The sequence below is a fragment of the Zingiber officinale genome, chromosome 1B, assembly GCF_018446385.1.
Source record: "Zingiber officinale cultivar Zhangliang chromosome 1B, Zo_v1.1, whole genome shotgun sequence".
Lineage (NCBI taxonomy): Eukaryota > Viridiplantae > Streptophyta > Magnoliopsida > Zingiberales > Zingiberaceae > Zingiber > Zingiber officinale.
The window spans coordinates 52,705,479-52,722,359 of NC_055986.1; the positions used below are offsets into that span (position 1 = coordinate 52,705,479).

At 35.1% G+C, this 16,881-nt stretch overlaps 1 protein-coding gene across 1 annotated transcript in view; it reads right to left on the minus strand.

Moving 5' to 3' along the window:
• Positions 1-11,321, minus strand: part of LOC122056603 (zinc transporter ZTP29-like) — a 49,590-nt gene extending 38,269 nt beyond the window's left edge. The window contains exon 1 of the mRNA XM_042618667.1: positions 11,215-11,321. Within this exon, the coding sequence (XP_042474601.1) occupies positions 11,215-11,278 (64 nt within the window). The 5' untranslated portion in view covers positions 11,279-11,321. The remainder of the gene's footprint in view (positions 1-11,214) is intronic.
• Between the last annotated feature and the right edge of the window lie 5,560 nt (positions 11,322-16,881).

Sequence of the window (16,881 nt, forward strand, 5' to 3'; positions counted from 1 at the left end):
ATCTTGGTGATGCATCCTTTGTCTTAGGCATGCAGATTGTACGTGATCATTTGAGGCACACACTTATACTATCTTAAAAGACATATATATAAAAGGTGCTCATTCGGTATAACATACAAAATTGTTCTCCTAGTGACACTCCGGTGGAAAAGGGTGATACACTTAGCTTGCAACAATGTTCATGAAATAAACTTGAGATTAAGAAAAATACAACAATTCCCCTATGCATTAGCAGTAGAGAGTATGATGTATACTCAAGTATGTATGCTTTCAGATTTTGTATACATTGTAGGGATGTTGGACAGATATTTGTGTAACCTTAGACCAGAGCATTGGAAAGCTGTAAAAAGAGTTATGCAATATTTACAAAGAATAAAGGGTTATATGCTCATATATAGGAGATCAGGTCATCTGGAGATCATTGGATATTTAGACTCTGATTTTGCTGGATGCTTAGATAGTAGGAGGTTCATCTCAAGTTATGTCTTCATGATGGCAGGAGGGGTTATATTATGAAAAAAATATCAAATAGACGGTAATAGTCACTTTCACTATGGAGGTAGAGTTTATAACCTGCTATAAAGATTCCAACCATAGGATATGGATACGGAACCTTATCATAGGTTTATTAATCATTGAGAGCACTGATATGTCATTGAGGATCAACTATGATAATAAAGCTATAGAATTATATTTCAAGAATAACCATAGTTTGTCAAAGTCTAAACACATTGATCTAAAGTTTTTGGGGTTAAAGAAATAGTTCAGAGTGGTCAAATAATGATAGAGCATATAAGGATAGATTTCATGTTAATGGATCCACTCACCAAAGGCTTATCACCCAAGGTGTTTCATCAGTATGAGCTGAACATAGGGTTCTTCCTTTTGATGAAGCACCCATTATGTAGAAATTTATGTTTTGTATGATGGTCTATATTCATGAACACATATTTTGGGTCATTGTATATACTGAAGATTTTCTATATGTGTGCATGATTTTGGCTTTCTCTGACATATGAATATCATATTTACTGTTATAGTTTTGTATTTGGTTATAGTAAATATGATGTGAACTCTATTTGGAGTTATAATGTTGAATCATGATTTACCACTATAGTTTAGCATAAGATTTTGGTAAATATGACTTGGACCCAGTTTGGATTATAAAGAAGAGTTATTAAGAATGGACACTTACAGATCACATTTCATATCATTCTTGTACTATACATTCACATTTGATCTATGTTGTTAATGATATTAGTATTATGATTACTATTAGATTTTGTTACAGTTATAATAGTTGTGACTCATATACTAATTGATTTAATAGACTAGATTATTTAAAGAGGTATTTAACCCATAAAGTTTGGCATGTTGAGCTCAAGTAAGAGGTTCTATGGTGTATAAGAAATCAAGTATAGTCCAAGTGGGAGATTGTAGGATTAAGTTCATATAGATGGACTAAATCCAATTAAGTCCACATGGGTAGACTTAATCTCTATAAGGTGGGCTTACACTTGATTACCACACATACAACTAATTTCCATTAAGGAAATTAAACCCTAATATTAAATGATATAATGCTTGATTGCATATAAAGGGGGTTTGAATTAAATGGATATGGATTTAATATGTAGATCAATAACCCAGTTCATTAATATTGATGGGATGTTAATGAGAGATGAGCTTTATGGTGGATAGTTCCCAATAGATTGGGTTGGGTATCTAAAGAAAGAGATTGGTTCAATTAGGGCATGCTGAATATTGCTCTCTTCCTCATACTTCTTCTCCCTCATTGAGAAGGATCTTAGGTTGTCTATTCAATCCTGTGGAAGACATCCTCTGCGCTTGCAGGATCTCCGTTGATAAGTAAGAAGCAATAGTCATGTGATGGATTCAGGTCAGCCCTTCGCTAGCTATTGTTTCGGTTTCAATATTGCTTTAGAGATTGATGATAGGTAGATCCTATTGTAGATACATCATTTAGTTCATTATTGATGTATTACAATTCCTAACAATCTGATAATTAGTTCCATGAGGCGTTTGAATGATTTAGCTGAGGTTAATTTACTGAAAAGGTAAATTCATTTATTGATAAATTTGCAATGATGGCCATATTATCTGCTTCTTCTAACAATTATAATTAGTGCTTAACATGAGACAAAATAATATAAAAGTATCAGACTAATGTGTCTGCTTCATGCTAGAAATGTGAATGAAAACAGATGAAAAAAATGATTTCAATGAAAATGTGAAATAGTTCCACATTAGCAAAATTAAGACAAGTGGGATGGTTTATTTTGAATCACACTATTAAGATGATGTGAATGTTATTGAGTGAAATACTCTCTCTCACATATATGTTCACAAGGGTACAAATCTAGGGCCCAATTTTTTATTATTAAAGTAATTGTATCATGTGCGACTGAGACCTACACATGGTAAATGCCTGACTAGTTGAGGCAAAATGAGGGAACTACAAAGTACAAGAGTTACAAGTCATTGATCTAAGAGTTATAGAGCACTAAACCAAGAGTTTCATTTGGATTTCGAACCTATAAATATGGCCTCATTTTCTCAATCTCATCAACAACATCCAACAACAAACCTTCTTCTATTCCTCCTTTTCCCAGTTTTTGTACTTCCATGATAGCATTTAGAGACAATTTAATTCATCATATAAAAATTTGTGCTTTATTGCTAGAGATGGTTTAGCCTTTGTATCTTAAGAAATAATTATCCATTTGAACCTCTAAGCATTGCTAGAGAGGGGACAAATTTGTTTAAGGAAACTATGGTTATCACGGGCTTCGATGTATCTTTGGTTAACTGCCCTTGTCTACATCTAAGAATCAATATTACAATAACTCTATTTCAGTAATTTTGTATTATATTTTATTATAATTCTATAATTTGTAATTTTCCTAACAATCTCGAAGCAGATTCTATTTTGATTGAAGGGGAGCCTTGCACAATGACAAAGTTGTTGTCGTGTGACTTGGAGGTCATTGGTTTGAGTTTTGAAAATAGTCTATTACAAAGTAGGGTAAAACTATGTATAATAAATACTTCTCTAGGATCCCGTATTGGTGGAAGTTTCATGCACTGGGCTATCCTTTATGGAGATTGACTAACATAGGCAAGCCCTCTTTTCTCTAGAGATAACAATTTCAATCCACCACAAGGAGAAATAAGAGAAGTTCACCATATTGAATTATAAACAACGGCAACAAAAGATGTTATTTGATCTGACCACATTGAATCCCACCCAATTTTTGGTTGAGGAAACTTCTAAACCAAATGAGGATGAAATTGACGCCCAAGCCACCTATGCACGCATAAAACCATTCATATGTATGAACTACATATATTCCCAACTATCTTGCCGATTTTCCATATAATGTGTATAACACAAAGAATATAGTGAAGAAACAATGGGAGTCTCTAGATATGAAATATAAAACTAAGGATACAAGGGATAAGGAATTTATTGTTGGCATATTTGTATACTATAGGATGGTCGACTCCAAACTTGTGATAAGTCAAGTTCATGAGCTCCAAGTATTCTGCATGAGATTCACTATGAGAATATAGTATTAAGTGAAATGTTTAAAATTATGGTTATCATTGAAAAGTTGCCACCAGTTTGGAAGGATTTCAAGTATTACTTGAAGCACAAGCGAAAGAAGATAAATGTTGAAGAACTCATTATAACTTCACATTGAGGAAGAAAGAGTTCAGAAAGAGAATATTTTTCCTACTACTGTTAAAGCCAACATGTTGAGCATGGACCAACCTCAAAAACAAAGGACCCTAGCTCATTAAGCAAATGGGCTCAATTTGGATCCCAAGTGTCGTTACATGGAAATTTTCTAGAAAAATTACAATTGTGATCAAATGGGGTCATAAATCCTCGAAATATAAGAAATTGTGGAAAAATTAAGAGGCCAATTTGGTGGATAAAATCATGAACAAGGTGTCAAACATGGATCTATATGCCATATATAGTCTTAGAAGTGAACCTAGTAAGTTCAAACCCAAGCCAATAGTGAATTGATACCAGTGTTATCGTATGTGTGTGCTCGAATAAGGTGTTGTTGCACAACTTTGAAGAGTTTACAAAAAGGAGGAAACGTTGTTCATGGGGAACTCATATACCTCAGACATCAATAGCCTAAGTAAATTGGTTCTAGAGACAACCTTCAAAAAAGAGTTAACTCACAATAATGTGTTATATATTCTAAATATTTGAAAGAATTTAGTGTCCCAATTTCTTTTAAATAAAAATAGTTTTCACATTGTATTTGAGTTAGAGAAATTTTATCAAAAAATGGAATGTTTATATAGAAGGGTTTTGTGAGTGATGGGTTGTTCAAATTTATTATAACGGCTATTAGGCCTAAAATCAATAAAATCAATAACCCTTCACCTTATTTGTTTGTCTTTCAACTTGTTACATGGTAGACTAGAATGTGCTAATTATGATATATTCTATAAATTAATTAACTTGAGATGCATACCTACATTACAAATTGATTTAAAATATAGACTTGTGTTGAGGCAAAATTAACATGGTCATCCTTGCAACATGTTGAAAGAAATAGTGAACCAATTGTCCTAATTCATAGGAATGTGTGTGACCTAAAATGTATACAAACACGTAATGAAAATAAGTATTTCATCACCTTTGTTGAAGATAACACGAGATTTTGATATGTGTATTTTTTTTCAAAAGTAAAGATGAAGTTATAGAAAAATTTATTCTCTATAAAAATGAGATTGAAAATCAACTTCATAAGAAAATTAAATTGGTACAAAGTGATCAAAGTGGTGGATATAAAATTTGTTGAGATTTGTGTTGATCATGGAATTAGACACGAAACAAAATGGGGTTCCTAAAAAATAATGTGTTGGAGCAATCTTGCCTTAAGAAGTTCTGAGGTGACCATGAGTTTTGATGTTTTGGGCAAAGGGTTTAATTTATGTTTACTTTTGTATTTGATATGTGTATTTGAGTTGTGTAAGTTTGTAGGATACACATATGACTCAGCTTGATGGCTTCGAGTCCAGTGAAGAATGGAGCATCTGAGGAACCGTGACCAAGGAAGTAAGGACAAGAGCCGAGGGAAGCGACTTTGAAGCATACGGTAAGGATGACATTGGAACAAGCCAAAAGCATGAATGCATCCAAGGGATGAGAGCCAAAGGAAGTAGGATTGAAGATAAGAGGTCAAGGCTGCGAGGAAGAGTCAAGTGAGTCGCGAGTGTAAAGGTCTGAATGCTGAGAGACTGCACTCGGGGTACGAGTTGACTAATACTTTCATCAGTCGATTGGACAGTCGACTAGGAGTGAACAAAATTCTTTTGTTTGCTCGGCCAGTGTGGAGCAGTCAACTGTTATTTTCACCAGTCGACTGGTATTGAGCCATTAGGATGTAACGGTCAAATTTTCCTAGAGGGCAGTCGACTGACACTTTTACCAGTCGACTGGTATGTGAGATTTTCCAACCTATAACATCTATAACCAAGACATGAGGGCTTAGTTAAGGTTAACAAAATAGAGGTGGTTAACCTCTATTAGTAGTCTCCCAGTACCGTAGCATCTCAAGTGTTCTTGTGAGAATTGTGGTGAGGTTTCTCCACCCATAAGGAGCTAAGTGAGCTAGCAGGAGTTTGTCGGGGAATTATCCACCGACGGATCGGGATCATCCACCTTATAGACAAGTCATGGAGTAGGAGCTTTATCTCCGAACAACATTAAACGAGTGTGTTGAGTTTAGTTTTCTTTCTTGTCTTCTATTTAGATTACCTTTCATATTCATATTTGTATTCCTTGTATTCCGCTCTGCTAACAAATACGTAGGAAAGTGATTTGGGGTAATGAGCTATTCTACCCCCCTTCTAGCCTGCCACCGATCTCCAACTAGTGGTATCAAAGCAAGGACGCTATCCGTCGGACTAACCACTGAGGAAGTTAAGAATGACCGGCTTGATGGATCCATCGAAGTATGACAGAGGAAGCTTATGGGACATCACTTTTTGGATGATGAAAATGAAGAACTTCTTCGAGACTGATTGGGACACCATGATGGTCATAAAGGAACCATTTAAAGTCCCAAGTGATAAAAAAGGGAAGAAACTCCGATCACATTATTGGACGGAAGAACAAGCCTCATGATTAAAGGAAAATTCAAAGGTAATATCAATATTAAGTGATATTTGGTCTAATGATGTGATGAGTCATGTAGGAGAATACGAAAACACCCACGATTTGTGGAGTAAAGTGAAGAATGTTCTAGGCGAAGAACTTATGCTTACACAAGAAGAAAAACCTGAAGAAAGTGATGAAGTGGCTCAAGTGGAGGAGGAGCAACCGGAAGATGACATGTGTTCAACTTCCGAGGAGAAGGAAGATGAGGAATCATCCACATCATCAAAGGTTGAAGAAGAAGCCAAGACAAGTGAAGAGGAAGTCTTGGAAGTCAACCTTGCAAGTATCTCCACCGAAGTGAAGTCAAAGTACCATATCATTTGCTTCAGTTGTAATGAGAAGAGACACTCCAAGAGTAGATGTCCGTAAGAAGAAGGTAACTCCTAAACCCAATCAAATTATTTTAAATACTAATATGGGTTGTAGGAAAGGAGTCAAGGAGAAGAAGCATATTAGATGCTTCACGTGTGGTAAAATGAGACACTACCACACAAAATTCCCAAGAAAAGGAGAGCTCAACAAGTTGGAGCATTTGAAGAAATCAGAAAATAAAAGGAGCTCAAGTCGAGGGGGAGCTTCAAAGGTAGGGAGGTATACCCAAATTTGAATTGTAATTCAAATTTAAATTCTTTCATGCATGTTAGAAATAATTTTCATTATTTACCCATGCATAATTTTGGTTTTATATATCATGATAGAAATAGGATCAATGTAGATCATAACCCTAAGGTACCTATACATAATAAACCTAGACATGTTAGATTCTCATTATCTAAGGAGAAAAGGTAATGAAGAACCTAGGCAAAAATCCCAAGATGTAGATACATATGCCTAGAAAGATGGATAGATCTAAGAATGCCCAATGTAAACAAGTCAATTCTAGGGTGAGGAACCTAGAAAAGGAAAATCAATTTTTGAAGGCAAAGCTTGATAGTTTGGAAAAAACCCTAGCAAGATTCACGGTTAGATCTAGAGAGTTAGATATGGTGTTGGGTAGTCAAAGACCTAATAATGATAGATTGGGTTTGGAATTCCAAGCTAGTCCCTCCAAGGCCAAAAAGAAATATGAAAGGATTGCATATGACTATGGCAAGGAGAAATTAACCAAGGATGGATCATCCAAGGATAAGAACAAGAAGAAGTTAACCAAGGACAAGGTGTCCAAGGTTAAGAAGAAGAAGATACCAATGGTGCACCATGTGGGTGTAGCCATAATGGATGAGTCATCTAGGGAGGTGATTAAAGTTAAGAGCCCTAAGGTTAGGAGCTCAAAGAGCTTTTGGGACCCATGGTAGATATGCTATCAAATGTGCCAAGTGGTTAGGAGACGAACTTGAGTCTCTAACCTAATGAGTTGGCACAATTGGGATGTTTTTTCATGGACAAAAATATGATTTGGGTTCATATTGCATGAGAATTAGTTTTGGTTGTATAAATGTCATATAAACCAGTGTTAGGGATGCATTGTGGTTTGGTATGGGCAAATACATCAAGAGAAAGCTAAAATTAGGATTTTAGATCAAGGTTCAATTGAACTAGTTTGCTAATTTTGAGTTTTATGTCAATATTGTAATCCAATATATGTACTTTTTAAAATATATTTTTTTCCATGTAGACACGGGTAAAACATATCTCTCCATAAAATTTAGAGACTTTTGGATGTCTATAGAATTATTGGTACATTTCTGAAGTTGGGTCAGAAATATTATTTGGGCTAAAAAAGAGTATCAGTCGACTGATGCAATTACCAGTTGATTGGTAATAGTGTTTATCGAACACAGAATATATCTGTGAGTTAAATTCGATAAGGGCAATCGACTAATGTTTAGGACAGTCCACTGATACAAGTTTGAAACTATTTTTCAGCACTAATTTTTAACCAGGTCAACTTGCATGGGTGTATGAGATCCTTGGGAGATAGATACACGAGTTTATGGTCAGTTTGGATGATAAAGTTTTGACAATTGGGATATTGTTGGAAGCTTTTTGATATTAGGAAAAGGGGAAGAAGTAAGGGTTTAGTTGGGAAAACCTTAAATGTCTTTGCAAGAAAGCCTAGCTCAATAAGGAGCTTAGGTGTAGAGAGAGTCTTGTGATAGGTTCCGATGCATGTTGCATATTTTCTTGACGGTGTGAGTCCGAGTATGTAGCCTTGGCAACGTAAGTACATTTCTTGGCTGTGTAAATCTAAGTGAGTAGCCTTAGTAACGTAAGTCTATTTCTTGGCGGTGTAAGTCCAAGTGTGTAGCCTTGACAACTAAGTCCATTTCTTGGTAGTGTAAGTCCAAGTGTGTAGCCTTGGCAACATAAGTCCATTTCTTGGCGGTGTAAGTCCAAGTGTGTAGCCTTGGCAACATAAGTCCAAATATGTTATTAGCATGTGTTATTGCTATTTGTTTTCCCTGACTTAAATGTATTGTCAAATATCAAAAAGTGGGAGATTGTTAAAGCAATCTTACCTCAAGATAGTCTGAGGTGACCATGGGTTTTGATATTTTGGGCAAAGGGTTTAAGTTAGATTTACCCTTGTATTTGATATGTGTATTTGAATTGTGCAGTTTACAGGATACACATATGATTTAGCTTGATGGCTTCAGGTCTGGTAAAGAATGAAGCATCTGGGGGACCGTGGACAAGACAGCAAGGACAAGAGTCGAGGGAAACGACTTCGAGGCATACACAAAGGATGGAATTGGGACAAGCCGCAAGTTTGAATGCATCTGAGGGATGAGAGCTAAAGGAAGTAGGTTTGAAAGTAAGAGGTTAAGGCTGCGAGGAAGAGTCAAGTGAGTCGTGAGGGTGAAGGTTCGAGTGCTAAGAGATTATACTCGAGGTACCAGTTAACTGATACTTTCATCAGTCGACTGGTTCAGTCGATCAGACAATCGAATGGGAGTGAATAGAATGCTTCTGTTCACTCTGCCAGTGTGGAACAGTAGACTGGTACTTTCATCATTCGATTGGTATTGAGCCATTGAGATGTAACGGTCGAATTTCCACAGAGGACGGTCGATTGGTCCTTTTACCAATCGACTGGTAGGCGGGGTTTTCTAACTCGTAGCCTATATAACCAAGACTTGGGAGCTTAGTTAAGGTTAACAAAATAGAGGTGGTTAACCTCTATTAGTAGTTTACCAGTGCCTAGCATCTCAAGTGTTCTTGTGAGAGTTGTGGTGAGGTTTCTCCACCCACAAGAAGCTACATGAGCTAACCGGAGTTTGTCGTGGAATCATTCATCGATAGATCGAGATCGTCCACTTTACGGATAGCCGTGGAGTAGGAGCTTTATCTCTGAACCACGTTAAATGAGCGTGCCGAGTTTAGTTTGCTTTCTTGTCTTGTATTTAGATTAGCTTTCATATTTGTATTCCGTTGTACTAACAAATACGTAGAAAAGTGATTTAGGGTAACGAGCTATTAAACCCCTTTCTAGCTGGTCACCGATTCCAAACATAATGTACTTTGAATGAGATGATAAATGCTATTTTAGTAAGTTCCATATTGTCACAGAACATGTGAAGAAAAGTTATATTGACATCTAATTACTTTTAAATAAGGTGTTTCAGAAGAAAATAGATAAGAGTTCTTATTAATTGAGAAATGAAAGAAAATCCTCTTATAAATACTTATGAGTGTGGGTTTCTTACTAAGGTGAATCGGTGATGGTGCCTAATTATCAAAAGGGGGTAAAGATTGATAAAAATTATTGATTGTATATTTATTTGATATAGGCAAATAGTAGTGTTTATTGGTTCCATGTGTAAGAGTCTCTGATATATAAAATAACATGATAATTGAATAAATTAGTAAAGTCATTATATGACTTTCAATAATTCAATAAGTTCAAAAAGTTGTGACATGAAAATATTGACAATGTCATGAAAGAAAGTATAATCAAATCTTAACAAACCTCTCTGCACCATCGAAGAGGGAACAAATTTTATCTAAGGAGATTGTGACTATGTTACCCTTATTGATATCTAGGAGTCGTTATATGAACTTTTTTTTTTATATATATTCTATTTTATTGTAATTTTGTAATTTATGCAGATTTCGCCTAACATTCCGGTCCAGCAATTTCAGCTGAGAAAAATATATAATTAGTTGGAAATAATATACAGTTCAATTTAAATGAGAGGCTAGGTCATTATAAATATTTATGGCACTTTCAAACTTACTTGAAACGAAACAAGCGATCATCCACGTTGAAAAGCATTATTCACTATATAATTTGTCTTCTCGGGACGGTCTAATGACTAACATATGAAGTTTGAGATTCGAATCTCGGTAAAGTCAAGGTAAATACCTCTCTTTTGTGTTAGTCACTATTCAAAGATTAATAGTCGTCCGTGATTATTTATATTCTCCGTGTTGACCTGGGATGAGTTGACGAGCGCTGGAGACGAACGTATTCACTTTTTACCTCCATTATTCATTGCATAACTTAACAAAATACTTTAATAAGCTTGCTCATCCGCTGGAAGAGCACATCCTGCGGCAACTAAATTTATAAATTAAGTATTGGATTAATTTAAGTTCAAGGTGATACCGTCAACTAGCCACGGAAAAATATCATTGTCTAAACTCTTCAATCATAAACTTTAAATGGACATCTCTCCCACGTTAATGCCCTCATTCACTTTTTCGAAAGCCTATCCACGGGCGAAATCTACCCATGCATCGATGATCAAATCAAAGGTAATACTAGATCACGATAAGGTATAATAATAATAATAATAATAATAATAATAATATTATTATGTTGAATCGCACCAAATGTGACATGGAACTACAGAGAAGGCTCGAGAATTGAAACACCATTAACCTCAACCGATCGATCATGAAGGACCCAACAACTAAAAAACCATGCACCACGAATAAACAGGATAACCTTCGCCAAGATTCAAAATCTCCCGAGGTTCAACCCGCATTAAAATGAGAAAAAGCTTCAAATAGAGAGAGGAAGATATTAACAGACCACTGAACCAATCTGTACCACATACCGATCGAGGTGCTCAATCCGCCGACCAGTGAGAACGTGAGCGCGACGAGCAGTTGCGTCTCCATCGAGAGCAAACCCTGGCGTTCCTCAGTTAATTAGAAGAAGCGGGAGAGGAGGAACTAGCAGATGCACAAATGGCTTCATCCGTGGCTATATAAATAAGCCCGTGAAACCGGAGCCGTTGAAGTGACGTCGTAATCACACAATATATGGATTAAAAATTGCTCATTTTTTAAAAAACTTTCTTTGCAGAGACAACCTTTCACAAGTATTTATTTCCATATGCACCCTCATAATATACCCTTTATAAAGTCTTCCAAATATGATAATTATAGGCTTGATGCAATTAAGTCTTCCAAATATGACAAAATTTCAGGAGAAAGTTGTCAGCCCTGCAAGCTGAGTGGGTTACGTTAGGAATAGCCTTCTGTTTGTTCCCTTCTTGGAATAAAACAAGCAATGCTTTGCCTCTCATGACGCATTACTAAAGCCGAGCTATCAAGTCCCTTGTTTTTTAACCCTAATAAATTAAGGCTCCTCAGTTGGTACTTTGAGTGCCGATTGGTCTAGTGGCTTGGATTTTGTTAATTAGTCTCGACAAATCTGCATCCAATCAAAGTTAGAAAAATAACGTGGCATCATCAACAAGTAGTGCCCATTGATCCAATTGCGTGAATCATGTTGCTTAATCAATTAATTGCTTGATGAGGTGATGAAAGACTCTTGTTGAGAGTGTGATTTTATATGGTTTTTTTTAATTGCATTAAGTGTGGTTGTTTTAAGGGAGTTGGACTATTAGCTGTGAGGGTAATTAGGTAGGTATGAGGTGTTTCCTTGGGTGGATCATAACTAATTAGGAAGGTTGTCTTAACTTTTGCACTTAAGGCTAACATATAATTTTATTAATGTTTATGTTGCATGGCTTGAAGATCCAAGCACTAAAGTGCATTTAGTTCAAAGCAAACTAGTCTTTTTAATACCTTACTTTTTAAAAAATAAAAAAAATATATACGATGACATATTAAAAATGTTGTGTATCACTAAAAGAAAAGAAGAGTTTATCCCTAAAAACAAAACTGATAATCTTATTATTTTAGTCAGTAATATGGATTATGGGCTAAAAACATTTCACCACTAGTAATTCATGGTCAATAAATATCATTTTCTGATCATTATTTTAGCTGATATTTTTTTAAAAAAAATTATTGGTGAATCAAATGACTAATATTTCTTTTTAAAAAATAACAAATAAATATATATTTTACCGATAATTTTTTTTATAATAAATGACTGGTAATTTTCTTTAAAATACCGATTAAATATATATTTGACTAAAATTTTTAAAAAATTTGTTAGCTAATATATATTTAGTCAGTATTTTCAATTGAGTTACAGAAAAAAAAAACATGTAGTTGCTAATTTTTTTAAAATATACTAACCTATTTTATCAATTTATCAATCATTCTACAAATAATAATTGATAAAATTCAAAAATAAGTTAAACAATTGATAAAAAGGTGAATTTTACACAAAGTATCCAAAAAGAATAACAAAAAAAGTAAATACCAAATAACTAACGAAAGGATGCTACAATAAAAGATCTAAGTAGGATATCTAGAATTATTTAGATAATCTATGAACCTTCATAGGTAGGAGTTGACTCTTATTGTATGAGTAAACCACTAGGCTGATATCGCATGAAAAGCTACTGCAATATTTCTTGGGTCTTGACTTATCATGGTGCCTATGCTCTTGCATTATCTTCATTTCAAGCTTTAGTTAAGATATCTGCACCTTCTAAAAGGACAAAAGACACATCAAAAGTCTCATCTATCGGTGCAATCGATCTCGGATTAAAATTGATCAAATTGACTGAGATTGAATTTTGATATTAGATCAATATGTAAGAGAGAAATTAAGTAGGTCAAATATGACCAGATACTTGATGATGTTAGAAGTCCAAGTGGATCAAAGAGGACCCGACACTTGGCAACAAAAGTCCAATGAGAAGTTAGTAACAGAAAAGTTCAAGTGGATCATAGAGGGTCAGACACTTGGTGACTAGAAGTCTGATGAGGAGTTGGCAAGAGAAAAATCTAAGTGGGTCATGGAGGATTGAGCACTTAGCACGAGATAGAAATTACAAGTGGATCAAATATTAATCGGACACTTGATGATGAAGCCGTGGCAAGTTAAGTTTGTCTAGATGTTAGACAATGAGAAGTTCCAACAAGTCACGGTTGACTTTAGACTTGTGAAAGAAACTCTAAACTCAGATTCAAAGTTTAATTAGGGTTGGGCAATCAATTAGTATAATTTATTAGCCCAAAGCAATCGATTGATGACTTATCTCGGGAGAACAGTACGCCCGAAATCGATTGAAAAAAGTTTCACAAGGAAACAAAAATCATTCGAATTGATTGACATAATTGATTCAACCTTGTCAATCGATTGGATTAATCGATTAACAATGCTTTCTTGAGAGAATAGAAGACTTTCGAATCAATTGACTTAATTGATTGAAAGCTAGAAATTGATTGATATGACTAATCAATCAATTGGTTAGGTAAAAAAGAATATTCTACAAGTTTGAACCGTTGGTTCTGATGTGACAATTGATTAAGGGTAAGGTCAATCGATTGGAAAGCATAAATCAACCTAAAAAGAACCTTAGAAAAGGGAGTCTCGTGGAGATTTGAAGAAGCCCATTCTTAGAGACTTTAATGCGAAGTGCTTGTGCATTTCTGAGTCAACAAAAGGTATTTCCGAGCAATAAGAGATCAAGAAAGAAAGGTTTTGATTGTAAAGTTGTTTTCAATTATATTTGTGTTTCTTGTTGTTTTCTTGTAAGAATGAGTTTATAGAGGCTTCTTTGCCTCCAAAAAGTTTTAGAGAAGGAGAGAGTTCATAGTGGAAGAAGATCACTAGTACGTATCCTTGGATTAGTCACTACAAGGAGGTGGATACCACCAAGTAGACCAAGGTGTTGTGCATGTGGAGTTGAGTTTGAAGTAAGGTTTCCGTTGCGTATTCAACAACAAGCACAAAGCAACAACAAAAAGAAATCGAAGCTATTCCTCTAGCTCGCACGGGTTATAATAAGTGGTATTAGAGCAAGACTGCTCTTCATTGGAATACTATTAGAAGAAACACAAGCTAGAGGAAAGAAGAAGAAAGCGTGGTTTTGAGATCTTCAATAGCAATAAATCATTAGACTGACCTTTGAAAGAAGCCAACACCAAAGGAAGCATGGATTTTGGGATGGAACCCTGAGATGGATTTGGATACGACATCTGAGTACCTCCACTATTGGGATTAGGAGGTTTTGATTATTAGAAATCAAGAATGATATATCTTTTTAATGATGATATAGAGCAATGATTTGCTCTAATGGAAGGTTTTGAAGCTCTAAGTGATACAAAAGGAAAACTTTTTCAGAAGAGCAAATGGAGTGAGGAACAAGTTTAAAAGTCTATGACAAATGAAAAGGTAATTAAATTACTAGTTAATACTTTATCTAACTAGATTTTGTGTACAATAGGAAATTATAAGGACGTAAGTGTTGGTTGCTACTCGGAATATCGTACCGGTTCTCATGTACAAAAATTTTGTACAAGTCCTGAACCTATCCTAACAACCTATTGTGTTCTTTAGAAATTAAACTTGGAATTGAAAATAGAACTTAACATTATTGATTCCAAATTTAACTTATCTGTTCTTAGAGGTTTAGACTTGGATCGCAAACGATGCTTAACATTATTGATCCAAATCCACCCATGTTACAAATTCGATTAAATATTTATTTCAGAGATTGACTCCCAGGTCAAACATGGTGAGACACTAGGCCTTCTTGGGTATGAGATCATCCACCACTGCCTCGACAAAGCCTTTCAAAGAAATTCAATATTTAATCTCCTTATAGTAACCCTAGGTTTAACCATTAAGAACAATCGAATCAGAAGATCGAAAAAACAAAAGAAACATAAATTCGAATCACAAATCCAAAACCTAGAATCACTAGCCTCTTGTGTTTGGTATTTCAAGATATAAACAAAAGGATGAACTAGTTATGATGCGGAAACTAACAACTAGTTATACCTTTTGTAGCTTATAGACCTCACGATCTTCTATCGTATTCCTCTTCTTATCTCGGGCGTCGTGTGGGCGACGATCTACCGAGACGAGAATCCACCCAAGCTTCCTTCTTCTCCTTGCAAGTTTCGGCCAATCAACAAACTCCTAGAGATGAAGAATTTCGGCCACCAACCAAGCTCCAAGGGATGCTAAGAAACAAAGCCTCCTTTCTCTCCTTCTTCCTCTAACAAGATCCGGCCACCACCAAGCTCCTTGAGATGAGATGCCACCGGCCACCAAGGAAGAAGAATAGGAGAAGATGAAGGATGAGAGGGCCGGCCACACCACCAAGGAATAGATGAGAGGAATACTAGATTATGTGTTATGAGGTGAGGCACCTCTACCCTCTCTTTTATATTCCTTGGTCTTGGCAAATAAGGAAAGTTTTATAAATAAAATTTCCTTATATTCCTTGCCAATGTTTAAGAAGGAAAATTTAATTAAAATTTCCTTATCAAACCTCTAATGGCCGGCCACTTTATTCCCTCCAAACAAGGAAAGTTTTAATCACAAAATTAAAACTTCCTAATTTGTCTCCGGAAATTTTAAAATAAAAATTTCTCTTTAAAAATTCCCTTCATGGTTAGTTATAAAAGAAAACTTTTATAAATTAAAATCTCTCTTTTAAAACATGTGAATGATTACAAAAAGAAAATTTTTCTCAAAATTAAAATCTTCCTTTTCAATCTACAAATAAGGAAAGATATCAAATCTTTCTTTTAATCTTTTGTAGAAAGCTATAAAAGAAAAAATTTAAATTTTAAAACTCTCTTTTAAAACCATGAGGATGGTTAAAAAAAGGAAAGTTTTATCAAAAATTAAAATATTTTTTTTAACTACAAATAAGGAAAGATATCAAACCTTTCTCTTAATTCTTTGTAGAAAGCTATAAAAGGAAATATTTAAATTTTAAACTCTCTTTTAAAACCATGACTTCCACATAAGAAAATATTTTTTAAAAATTAAAATCCTTTTATTGTGTTGTGGCCGACCACCTAAGCTTGGGTTCAAGCTAGGGTCCGCCACCAACTCACCTTGGTTTGGCCGGCCCTAGCTTGGGCTCCAAGCTAGGCTTGGTCGGCCACCTTAAGGTGGGTAAGAAGGTGAGTATAGGTGGGTATAATACTTTATAAATAAGAGGCTATGACAGGGACCAAAAGGAGGAATTGGTTTTGGTCTCCTGATGAACTTGAGCTTCCCGTGTTCGCCCCGAATACCCAACTCGAGTTCATCAATAATAACTCATTCCACTAAAGAGTTATTATTGAACTATCGCATCAATCCCATATTACTATATGGGCTCCTTCTTATCATGAGTGTGTAAGTCCCCCTGTGTTTAAGATATCGAATGTCCACTAATTAAATGAGTTACTGACAACTTATTTAATTAATATCTAATTCCAAGAGTAGTACCACTCGGACTAAGTCCACTTGCAGGATTTAACATGACAATCCTTATGAGCTCCTCTTGGGGGCATTATCAACCTAGATTACTAGGACACAGTTTCATTCTATAATCAACAACACACCATAT